This window comes from Panthera leo, chromosome D1 (assembly GCF_018350215.1).
Source record: "Panthera leo isolate Ple1 chromosome D1, P.leo_Ple1_pat1.1, whole genome shotgun sequence".
Taxonomy (NCBI): domain Eukaryota; kingdom Metazoa; phylum Chordata; class Mammalia; order Carnivora; family Felidae; genus Panthera; species Panthera leo.
The window spans coordinates 63,114,929-63,127,372 of record NC_056688.1 but is presented as its reverse complement, the minus strand read 5'-3'; the positions used below and the strand labels follow the sequence as shown (position 1 = coordinate 63,127,372).

Sequence of the window (12,444 nt, the reverse complement as noted above, 5' to 3'; positions counted from 1 at the left end):
CCTTAGGCTTTGACCTACTATAGCATGAGGTCATAGAGGTCCTACTAGATAATGGGGCTTTGGGTGAGGGGAGGGCAGTCACTTTCCTAGCCTCACTATATGCACAGCATGAGTCCATACCCTTGAGTCACTTATCCATTCTCCTCCTTAGGGTAGGAAAATGCAGGGGTGCTTGAGTGCATTTGTGTGTGTGTGTGTGTGTGTGTGTGTGTGTGTGTAGTTCTTGGTCTGAGTTCTTAAAGGAAGCAGAATCAGGCTTCCCCCTTCAGCAGCCTTATTGAATCAATTTGCTGTGCTGCCTTATTAGCTGCAGGTGACTTCTTCATGAGGTTGGATAGGGGTCCTGAAGGACACACTGGAAGTATAGATCAGGACTTAGACTGAGAACCAAGCAGTAGTTCTTAACCTTGGTCATACTTTGGAATTACCTAGGAGCTTTAAAAACTATAGATGCCTGGATCCTACCCCCTGAGATTCCAATTTAATTGGTCTGGAGTGTGCCTGGGCATCAGGATTTCTAAAAGCTCCTCAGGCAATTCTGATGTACAGCCTGGGTTGAAACCCATTATTAATGAGTGGGTTACAATTGCAATGAATACCAGGTGTATGTGTAGGAGGGTGTCATGCTGAGTGGTGACAATGTGGAGGATAAGAATCTAATTGGGACAACGTTGCCTTAGTAACTGGAGAGGACTTTCAGGAAGCCAGAATTACCCAGGTAAATTTGAGGAAATTTTTCTTCATGCACCACTCCATGTCCTAGGGAGATCTGTGTCTGTTTGGCACTTACCTACTGCAGCCCTAATCTATGTGTGATTTCCCCTTGTGTCTCTGTCCAGAGATCTCAACCTGGTGTTTGCTGGAGAAGAAGAGTGTTTTTTCCTCAGAGAAGAACCACTCTGGAGAGCCTTTCTAGTAGCTACTCTCTGACTCTGCCTCTTATCTGTCTAAAGAGTCTTCTCTTGAGTCCCTTTTGAGAGTCTCCTGCATGCCTAGGAAGACCACTTCTGTTTGGGGAGCATCCTTTCCTATGCTGGCCCAGCATGTAGAGCTGTCCCATAAAGTCGGTCATCGTCTGAGCTGGCTGAGGTATGAATATGAGGCACAGGGCATGGTCCTACATGATGTTACTGGCCTCAGGGTAGGTTAGAGCTAAGGGTATATATGGGTGCTCCGTCTTTAAACAAAAGTTTGGCTGTGGGCATGGGACTGCGCTCCAGGAGAGGAATTAATATCAAATATCCCATGTTAGAAGCTATGCCAAACACGCTGAATCTGTTATGTTGGTTAATCCTTTTAGTAACCTCTTGAAGTAGGTACTATTATTTCCTCATTTTACAAGTGAATTAAAAGGCTCAGAGAGGTTAAGTAAATTAGTGCAAGGGATACACTGAGTTAATGGAGGATCTGGGATTCAAGCCTAAGTCAGCCTGATTCCAGCTTTTAAGTTAAAATTTAAATGGTAGTCCCTTTTTGGTGAAGGGAGAAACTGCTGTGTTCCTTCTGCTCTTGAGTGTGTGGTGGGAGGGCGCCTGCTCCGTGGATGTTCAAAGTGGTGTAATGAAAAGGAAGTGGGCAAGGTGAGAGAAATGCTTCAGAGACCAAACCAGAAACCCCAGGCTCCTTGTCAGGACAAGCACAACCAGATCTCTTCTTCTAGTGCCCTCTTAGCCCTATACCAGGAGGGATTATCTGGTATAGCATAGTTGGCACCTCTGTTCCCTCCAGAAGGGAATCCTGAGTGAGGTAGACAGCAGTGGGGAGAGAGACATACACTAGGACAAGGCACACAGATGTGGGGCAATACAGACAGTGCAGGGAGGCAGAGATGCAGAGGTCCAGAGACGGGAGTTCCTGATAAACACGGGTATCCAGATCCTGATAGGGTTCCAGAATGAGAAGGGGGTGGAGGGTAGGGATAGGGATGATGGGCTGTTGGTGAAATGTGATAAGAATTTCAGATTCTCATCAGGGGGGCTCAGAGGGGAAATTGGGTACAGATGAACTCTCAGCCAGAAGCCCATATCTTCTGTTTTGCTGATGATCATGATTCTTTAGGCTCCCTGCATTCCACACTTTCCTACCCTGACATTAAGTGAGACTGTATTTCCCTTTGGCTCAGAGTCTGAGACTGAAAGTTACTGAAGGAAAATAGATGACAACTGAGTGCTGGATGGAGTTGATGAGCCTCAGGACTGGGCTGTTCGGGCCATAGCCTGCTCATGGGGTTGCCTCCAGTGTGGCACATTTGGGGGTTTCCCTGGACACAGATCATCTGCAACGTATCTGAGTGGCGACTGGACTGGACAGCATGCGAAGAGAGGGGCTGGTTATTTAGGGAACATGAGGTTCTCTGCAAGAGGCTTCAGGGCAGTATAGAATCGTGTTGATAGCGAAGACTTCCGAGGGATAAAGAGCCCTAACTTCTCTCAGGCTATAGGGATAAGTGTACAAGTCCCAAATCCCTATTTGAAACCTCCAGGGACAGATGTGTTTTGGACTTCAGAATTTTTCAGATTTTAGAAAGGGAATATAGTGCCTTTATTGTATATAAAGGAGTACTCCACTGAGGTTTAGGACAGTGCCCTATAATCAAACACATCAATATTTCTGCAGCTAAATGTATGAATATTCACACCAAGTGAAATACATAAATACTATAAATACCATCGTGATGTTTCAGGTCAGGTTTTTGGCCAAAGTTATGAAAAAAAACATTGTTTCTTCAAAGATTTTTATTTTGGAATTGTGGATAAGGGATTATGCGCTTAGAATTACTCTCAGGTTTTGTGAGGAGTAGGGGATTGCTGGTAGTCTTCTGAACACATCACATGGTAGGTATGTGTGTGCTCTCCATCCAGACAAAATACTAATGTCCAAGGGTGTGGATTTTTGGCTTGAAGAAAGTTCTTGCAATGAACAATGCACAACCTTGGACTCAGCTGTGCTGGGGAGCTGTGCACAACCAGAGAATGAAGGTGCCTTAGACAAGAGGTTTCCTGTGGTGGGAAGGTGACAGAATTCATTGCTTGTGAACATTGGCTGCGTAAGATTTCCCTTTTTCATGTACCAGAGGGGAGAGGCAAAAAATGTGTGCGTGTGTGTGTGTGACAAGACTGTCACACGTACATTTCTTTATAATAATGTTGTAATAAATATCTTACTGCATACATCTTTGTTCACATCTCTAATTATTTTGTCAGGATAGATTTATCAAAGAGGAATCCCTAAGAGAAGGATATGGACATCTTAATGACTCAGTTCCGATCAGGATTAGAATTTTGTCATAATTATCCACAAAATCATTGCCTGAGGAATTTTTTCAACTCAGAACTTCATGAAAAAGATTAGTCTTGAGAATGACTGAGGCCACAAAGGAAAACTGTCGATCTTCTCAATGTGACAACACCTCTGAAAATCACGCAGAGCTTCTGGGCTTTCTCTTTAGCTCCTTGTTAGTGAGGACCTGGTGAGACCCCATGTGGCCCTGAGAAGATGTCACCTGCCTTTTCAGATTTGCAGCCGCCTGTTCTGTGTGCTTTCCCGTGGTACTTGGTCCAGCTGTTTGTGCTGAGTGGTTAGCATTGCACTTGGCTTCAGGTCCTCATGGCTGACTCCAATACCTGCAGTTATGATAGTTTTCCCAAAGAGCTTGGGTCTGCCTGTGCAGCCTGCAGCTTTCCATGACCTTCTAAAAGTGAATTCCTGCTTTTTGTCTGAGATTATATTCATTCTGGGCTCCACGCTGGTGTGAAAGATCTTTTGCACAATGTCCCTTCCATTGTAATCTTAGCTGAAGGTCAATCCCCTGTTACACCATGTGTAATATCTCTATTCTCTGGTAGCCACAGCAGTGTGAAATATTCCTATACCAACATCCTGTGCTTCTAGTGATGTTGGCCAGTCCAAATGGGGGTGCTGATATAGATTTTATTTGGGAATTCAACATTCTTGGCTGAGGATGCAGAGAAGAGCAAATTGGTAAGAGACCACAGTGACTAGACCTCAGGCAAGCAGGTAAAGTGGCTACAATGATTTCCTGGGATATCAGAATTTCTTTAAAAAATTTTTTTAAGTGTTTATTTTTGAGAGAGCATGAGTGGGGGGTGGGGTACAGAGAGAGACGGAGGCACAGAACCTGATGTGGGCCTCAAACCCACGAACTGTGGGATCAAGACCTGAGCTGAAGTCTGATGCTTAACCAACTGAGCTACCCAGGTGCCCCTCAAAATTTCTTTAAGTTGGACCTCTGGTTCCTAAGGGAGAGTTCTAGCCATTAATTCTTGAGATATTGACAGGAGAGTGGAGGTAGGGGAAATAGACCCTAACCCATGAGACCAAGGGGATTCTCTGAACTAGGAATGGCCAATTTTGGGACCCCTATCTGGACACATTATCCAGATTCTCAGAATGTGGGGAATAAGCCTGTAATTTCTTCCCTAAGGACAGAATGTGGTTCCAGGAATGAAGAGGGCTTTGAACCCAGAAAACTACCCAAGCACTTTCCTCCAGAGGCAGCTTCACTCTTCCCAGGTCCCCAGGTCTAGAATCAATAGAGGAGCTTTTGTGTGGAGACATGGGCAGACTTAGGTTAAAATAATGGAAGGGGTGGGAAAGGAAGTTTTCTTTAAGTAAAATCTTGTGTACTATGAGCCATGGTAATTCCTGATTTTATTTTCCTGCATGGTAACATGTAGCCCCCTGCCTCCTGCCTCCCAAGCAAGATATGTGGATAGACCAAAGTCTGCAGATGCTAGGGATATGTGTTGTAGAGGCTTCACAGCAAATAATTTATTGAGTGATTATCACAGTCATATGTAGACAGTGGGACAAAGAAGACATAATCCACACCTCCAGGCCCTGGACTCTTCTGAATATTCCTTCACCTCCACCACCAGGCTCCATTGTTTTGTTTTGTTTTTTTTTTTGCCCATTAGAACTGGCTTTTTCTGAATGTGAAGATTTCTAGGAGTCGGTCCCTGATTTGCTTGGTGCGGACCCCATAGATGAGTGGGTTGAGGGCAGGTGGCAGCAGCAAATAGATATTAGAGAGAAGGATGTGTACGGGCTTTGGGACAGTGTGACGACCAAAGCGATGTGTGAGGTAGGAGAAGAGACCAGGTACATAGAAGGCCAGAATGACACATATGTGGGAACTACATGTGCCAAAGGCCTTAGCACGGGCCTCCTGGGTAGGCAGCCGCAGCACAGCATGAGCAATGAGCCCATAAGAGCCAGTGATGCCCAGGATATCTATACCAGACACAGACAGTGAAAGCGCCAGCCCATACAAATTGTTGGCCCGTGTGTTGCCCACCACCAGTTCTACCACCGCCATGTGTGCACAGTAGGCATGGTCTATGGTCTTGGCCTGGAAGTGCTCAAATTTCGCCACCAGCAGAGGGAAAGGCACAACAATAGCCACAGCTTTCAGTGCCAGTGCCAGGACTACATAGCCTACACGGGCTTTGGTGACTAGGAGAGGGTAGTGCAGTGGACGCCCTACTGCCACGGCACGATCACAGGCCATGGCCAGCAGTACACCAGATTCTACAGCAGTCAGTGCATGAACAAAGAACATCTGGACCAGGCAGGCACTGTATGGCACACGCCGGGGCCCAAGCCACAGCACAGCAAGCAACCCTGGGGCTATAGATGTAGCTAAGCCCAGGTCTGTGGCTGCCAGTGCGGCCAGGAGTAGAAACATGGGCTGCTGCAGTGTGGAATCTATCTGCACCAATGTCAGCAGTGCTCCATTGCCCAGCAGGGCCAACAGATACATGGGCCCGAAGACCAGTGTCAGACAAGCCTGGGCAGGCCCTAGCCCTGGAATGCCAGTCAGCATGAAGAAGGTTGGGCGTGGGAAGGTGGAGTTGGAATGTGGACCTTCTGCCATCCTGTGGAGGGGGCAAAGCTTTAGGGTTCATGGGGGCATGACCCCTGAAAGGGGAAGGATAAAGGGAGAGATTTTGGGGGGGTATCACAGTGGCAGAGACCCATCCATGGAGTATGTGTAGGGGTAGTGCAGGGTTGGGGGACCACAGGGTTATACCTTTGGTTGGGGGTTTTGACAGATAATCAAGGTCACTACACTAGCTTGGATGGAAGAATCCTTTGTGCCTGAAAGCCCATGAGTGTCATAGGGGGAGACCAGGGGAGACACTGGTCATGAGGAAGGAGGGCCTCACTGCTGCAGTGGCTGGTACAGTTGGAGGTCAGCTGAGAGCTGTGGCTGACATGAAAGATTTTCTTCCTTAGGATCCAAAGTAGAGTCCATCTCAGTCTCTGTATGATGGGGAGAAAGCCAGAGCTGGTTGGGTATCAGGCCCCAGGCTGCACTGTCCTTGACTGTATACGCTTAGGCAGAGTTTCTGGGCCTTAGTTTCCTCAGCTCTACAATGGGGGTGGGCACAGTAGTTGCAGTGTTGTCCATCTTTAACATTCTGGGCATCAGCCCTGGAGAAGAAAGTAAAGAGAAAAGGAGAAATAGGAGGGTGAGGAAGATGGGACTGAGTTGAAATGGAAGCCTGATGTGACCAGAGAAAATCTGGTGGGTTTTGGGGGTGCTTACATTATTTTTAACTTGATACTTAAGTAGTAAACTTGAACACCAGCTGGAGGTTTGAAGTTGGGCCTAGGAAGGAACAGAGAAAGAGAGAAATGGCAGCAAAAAAAAAGGAACTTCTCTGACTCCCTACCTTCCTCATGATCCAGAAGGGGGTCCCGCTAAAGTCTTATTTCTGGGGTGCCAGAGGGAGTGGAGGTGACAGAGGGGGAGGAAATGGCACTCAACCCAGAGTAGCAGCCATACGTGGAAGAAGCATCTCTGACGTTGGAGGAGGCAGGGTGAGTAGAACTGATTCCACGCAGACTCTAGCTTACTGAAGATTAATAAACATGGAATGGATAAATGAATGAGGAGGAAAACACCAGCAGAAGACTTGACTGGAGAAAGAACCTGTGCACTGGGTGTTGGCAGCTTCTCTTCACCTTGACCAGTGCCTATGGGGCCCTTTATGAAGCTGTTCCACTGGCTTCCCTCAGGGCCCTTACCCCTCCCACCTGTGCCACATTAACTCTTCCCTGTGCTGCCTCCTTGCTCTGTGCTGACAGGTAAGTTCAGGAAGTAGAGCAAGGAGGCAGAGATGGGGGCAGCAAGGAAAGAAACAGACTCCCTGAAGTCTGGGGAGAAGACCTTGCTATATTCTTGAATAGCATGCGTCCCCCTCTGTTGTAATTACTTCTCTCTCTCTCCCACTAGGCTGAGTTACAGGCAATGCTTCTTATTAGCCAGTATCTCCACTGCTCATCACAGTACCTGGCATGTCGTTGTCCACGAATATATATTTATTGCTTTTATTTGTGTGACAGTACTGCTGGCCCAAACAGCATTTGTTTGCTGACCAACATGGGCTCCTACAGTTTCAGGAGCCTTAGGTATCTATGGAGATGAGAAAGAAAGACATACCATCAACCCCGAGTCCACTGGGTATGACTCTGCTCTAACGAGGCAGAGCCTAAAAATCACCACGTTATACAAAATAATGCAGAAAAAACAGGACTTGCGGGAAAGGTGGCAGTAGGGCACAACATTCCAAAACATCACCAGTGACACATTTAAAAAAAGGATAGGACCCTAATCAAAATGGTGGCACCGTTCTACATATGTTACCTGGTTAGAAAGCACAAAAACACACCAGTAACTATGACACATTACCTTGAAAAAGACAAGGAGTTTTCCTTGTGGAAACATTAGAAGCAGCTTGTGAATAACTGAGAAACGGTAGAAGGGGAGACTACGGGAGTCCCCCTTATCTGTGGTTTCGCTGCTGCAGTTTCAATTGATTGCCCGCTGCCATCAACTGCGTTCTGGAAGCAGATGATTCTCTTTCTGACGAATCGTCAGAAGGTCATCTGTAACCTAACGCCACGTCACAATGCTGCGTCATTCCCCTCACTTTGTGTCCTCACGCATTTTATCCTCTCACGCATCATCACAGGAAGAAGGGTGAGTACAACACAGTAAGATATTTTGAGAGAGACCACATTCACATAACTTTTATTACAGTATTTTGTTATAACTATTAGTTATTATGGCTAGTCTCTTGCTATGCCTAATTTATAAATTACACTTTGGCATAGGTAATGCATGTATAGGAAAACACGGTACAAGGCATACCTCGTTTTATTGTGCTCCGCTTGATTGCGCTTCACAGAGCATGGTTTTTACAAATTGAAGGTCTGTGGCAACCCTGCTTCTAGGAAGTCTATCGCCATTTTTCCAACAGCACTTGTTCACTTTGTGTCCTTGTCACGTTTTGGTAAATTTTGCAGCATTTCAAACTTTTTCATTATTTAAAAAACTTTTTTTTTAATGTTTATTTTTTATTTTTGAAAGGGGGGGGAGGGGAGGGGCAGAGAGAGAGAGAGAGAGAGACACACACACACACAGAATCCAAAGCAGGCTCCAGGCTCCTTCGCTGTTAGCACAGAGCCCAAGGTGGGGCTCGAGCCCATGAACTGCAAGATCATGACCTGAGCTGAAGTCAGACACTTAACTGACCGAGCCACCCCGGGCACCCTGCAAACCTTTTCATTATTATTATATTTGTTATGTTGATCTGTGGTCAGTGATTACAACTCAATGAAAGCTCGGATAATGGTTAGCACTTTTTAGCAATAAAGTTTTTAAATTAACGTACTCTGCATTTTTTTTTTTTAGACCTAATGCTATTGTACACTTACTAGGCTACAATACTGTGTAAACATAACTTTTATATGCACTGGGAAACAAAAATTCATTTGACTCTATTGCTATATTTGCATTAACTGCGGTGGTCTGGAACTAAATCGGCAGTATCTCTGAGGTATGCCTGTGTATGTACTTTGTTACTATCCATATTTTCAGACATCCACTGGGGATGTTGGAACGTATAACCTGCACATAGCAGGGGACTACTGAATCCGAAATTGGGTGGAATGTTCTAACACCAGATGTGAATGAGTGTGGTTCATAACCTGAGTGGTGATAGGTGTTTTAGGTGTGTGGATGTTGTATTTTCCTTTGCTGCTTTGTTCAGCAGTTTTGAATGCAGTTTTGTGCATTCACCTAGTTTCTGGCAGAGGGAATCATACAGTAAACAAATATGAAATTCACTCAGTTCCAACTTACTCAGTTGCCTAATGTAGCAATTGGTTGGAACAAATTTGCTCTTCAAAACCAGCTTTATAGCAGATCTGATTGAATCTCTTTTGTGCCTGGCCCGGTACCATATGGTGAGGATACAATGGCAATAACAAGGCACTGCTGCCCTCAAGGAGCTCACTGTCTAGTGGACTCAGTGATGCAAACTGTTGTTGGAGGGCTACTTTAGTCATTGCATTCATTGAGGTTAGTATCAGATATGGTGGGAGCACAGGGAAAGGAGCCTTTCCCTCTTCTCTGAATTATAGTAGTGACTGCAGTTTCCTATGTGCAGGCACTGCTCTAAGTCCTATTCCTACAACATATATTTGCAATGGGGTACAAAGATTCCTCCATTTTACCGACAAAGAACTAAGGCACAAAGATAAGTAACTTACCCAAGGGCGCACAGTTAGTAAATAGCAGTTAGATACCAACTGGGTCTGCCCCTAGCATTCTTGCTCCTAGCCACTGCTTTAAACATTTCTGCTGAGATTTAGCACATGAATAAGAGTTTTCTAGGATATCTGGGGCAAAACGATCTGTTCCTGGGAGGGGAAGTTCAGGTTGTCCTAGGATTTCTGAGGGATTTGAGGAGCACTTGGGAGGTAGGGACAGTGGGTGGAGAGCTGAGAAGGAGACAACTGGGAGAAAAAAAGCCCTTGAATGCCATTATATCCAATGGCCTCAAGAGACTAATGGGACTTTTGGCTGACATATTCTTGTCCTGGACATAACTGTACAAAAGATTGTTCATAAGATAAATCACAGATTCTTTAAGCCCAACAAAATTGAAATCATTAAGTTCCTGCAAATCTGCTATATTCTGTGTTGCCCACTGTCTATTAATCCAGGCTGTATTGGGGGATATCATTGACTTTTTCTGTGGAAAAGTTCCTTTTTTGGTTTCCCAGGCCCCAGTTCAACATTACAGAAGCTCTCTGAACAGATTGGGGGATCACCTAGCTGGTCTTTCCCTCTGACATTGGCCATTGGAGGAGGGTATCTGACAGTACACTTGTGACCTTGTGGGGCTATATGTCAGAGCCTGCTCCCCAGGGGTGGATGCCAGCCCTGTAGAGGGGGTGAAGGTAGAGAGGAGGAGGAGGAGGGCTCATTGGCTAGGAATCAGAGGGCTCTGGGAATTGACCCTGAATTTCTCACTTCTTTGACAAATGCAGCTACTACCACCATCTGCTATAGAATAGTGTTTCCAGAGATCAGCTTGTGTCGTATGAGTCTGCTCCAATTTTCTGCTTACAGTGACCAGTGAACAACAACATATAACAGTAGATTATCCATTTATAAGTAGATTACAGATCAGAAAATCTTGGGTCCTAGTGGTGCCACTCAACACTGAATCCTTTTCTAGAAACCTATTAAGACAAACTCTTAATTGGTCAAGTCTCAATTCCCAGGCGAGTATGAGAGCCTTCTGTGACCAGTAGCGCCCCCAATAGCCCAGGCGTTTCACTTTCCCTCAGTTTCTGGTGGGGTAGAGAGACTCTATAAGCCCAAGGTAAGATCAGGTGGCACTCCATATCCTATGGAGATGTGGATGACATGGAACCACCATACCACTCAGTTTTCTAGGTCTTCCAGCTTCACTTCCCTCCCCGATCTGAGGCTACCCAGTCCTTCCATGAGAACATCTTTAGTATTCCATAAAGCTCTGGGGGTACTGGGAGCCCCCAATACCAAGGATAGTGGATATTCTGGCGCCAGTGTTACAAATTTGTGAGAGGAATTATTCTCCCTATCATAATAGGATCTAGTAGAAGTCAGTTTCTGGTAGGGGTATGGAATAGGTCAGATCTAATTTTTATCAATTCTCCTATAGTATTGTCTGCTGTCCTTATCCATTTTCCCTTCCTCTGCAGTGGGGTCAGTCCTTTGGATTGACTCTTTGACTATAGATAGTACTGACTCTAGTGTTCTCTTGCATACTGAGGTCACAGTTCCTGTCTTTGTCTCCCAGACAACACTGTAAGACAGAAAAATTGGGTTGTGGTGTTGAAACCTCCCTCTTAACTTGTCCAATCATTCTTTCCCTTCAATGTGAGGCACGGAAGAGGCATTTTCTAAGTCTCTCTGATCAATAATTGGCTAAGGAGACCAGTGCTGGGTTGGTCTTCCAAAGACTTTTCTTACAGAAGACGAGTAGTTCTCTCTAAAGGCTCTCTAGCATTTAGAAGGGGATTTCTGAACTATGTTTACTGGGCCCACCTTTTGAGAAATTAATTCCCTGAAGTTCTTTTCTGAGGTAATAGGTAGCACCTTTATCTTTTCCACCATTACCTCCCTTCCTGTAAGCTCACATTGCATGGCTGAAACTCTCACAACCAGGAAAGTACTAATGTCATTCACAGAATCCAGCAAACATTATTACGAACTCATTACGTGTCAAACATAGTATTATGAATGGGGAAACAGCCTCTCTTATAACATTCACACAGCCACTGAGGCCCGCTTCCTTAAAGAGCTTGTGTATCTGCCTCCTTTCATCCCCACTGGAGTATGTCCCATTGTACACCCCACAACCTTAGAATATTGCAGCAGCCTCGTAACTTGTTTTTAATATTCTTCATTGTTTTTTTTGTCATGCTTTTACTTGAGAAGTGGTTAATATATATAAAAGTACAAAGAATAACCAATGCACACATTATCAAGACGTTCAAAATTGATAATTAACTACCATTTTGTCCCCCCTGTTTTCAGTTCCTTTTTAATAAAGGTAATAAAATTTACATATAAAGCCTCTTTTATCTCCTATAGTGTTTCATTCTCACCTTAGAGACAATTATCATGAATTTTGTGTATCTTTCGAATTCAGTTTTTATAATGCTTTTGCTAGTTGGTGCTTTTAGATGTTTACATAAATTATTTCCTACTGTATACAGGAAATTATGTTTTGAGTTCTGTTTATGCAGGTTTACAGAGCTTTATCATCCCTTTACATGTCTACATGGTTTTATAGCATATGATTATGCCAAAATTTATTTCTTCCTTTACTGGTAGACTTACTGTTTCTGGAGATTTTGCTGTGTATACTGCTATTTAATATTTTTGTACATGCCTTTTTTTCCACATGGATAATAGTTTCTCTTAAACAAACATCTAGAAGTGGAATTTCTGGGTTATTAGATATGCACATTTATATTTTTAGCAGATATTGTTAAATTGTTCTTCAAAATAGTTGTTCCAATTTGTACTCCCAGTAGCAGTTTATGAGAGATCCTGTGTTTCAGCATCCTTGACAG

The 12,444-nt window shown here is 44.6% G+C and overlaps 2 protein-coding genes across 5 annotated transcripts in view; one reads left to right on the top strand and one right to left on the bottom strand.

The window, feature by feature from the left end:
- Positions 1-4,762: 4,762 nt before the first annotated feature.
- On the bottom strand, positions 4,763-11,493 carry LOC122200045 (olfactory receptor 52W1). Of its 4 annotated transcripts, XM_042905455.1 has the most exons (4): positions 7,718-7,988; positions 7,319-7,441; positions 6,572-6,634; positions 4,763-6,456 (listed from the first exon to the last, which is right to left on the bottom strand). In XM_042905455.1, the coding sequence occupies exon 4, from the start codon at positions 5,894-5,896 to the stop codon at positions 4,934-4,936; it is 963 nt and encodes a 320-aa protein (XP_042761389.1). In that variant the 5' UTR covers positions 5,897-6,456; positions 6,572-6,634; positions 7,319-7,441; positions 7,718-7,988; the 3' UTR covers positions 4,763-4,933. The 4 variants fall into 4 exon arrangements, with proteins under 4 accessions (XP_042761389.1, XP_042761388.1, XP_042761391.1 ...); XM_042905454.1 differs by lacking the exon at positions 7,319-7,441; XM_042905457.1 differs by lacking the exons at positions 6,572-6,634; positions 7,319-7,441; positions 7,718-7,988 and adding an exon at positions 11,411-11,493.
- LOC122200037 (olfactory receptor 56A4-like) overlaps positions 7,996-12,444 on the top strand; it is a 206,725-nt gene continuing 202,276 nt past the window's right edge. The window contains exon 1 of the mRNA XM_042905447.1: positions 7,996-8,008. The gene's annotated coding sequence lies outside the window, so the exon portion shown is untranslated. The remainder of the gene's footprint in view (positions 8,009-12,444) is intronic.

Bases quoted from the DNA above. Each gene is read 5' to 3' on its own strand.
- LOC122200045 (XM_042905457.1), bottom strand. From the start codon at position 5,896: ATGGCAGAAGGTCCACATTCCAACTCCACCTTCCCACGCCCAACCTTC.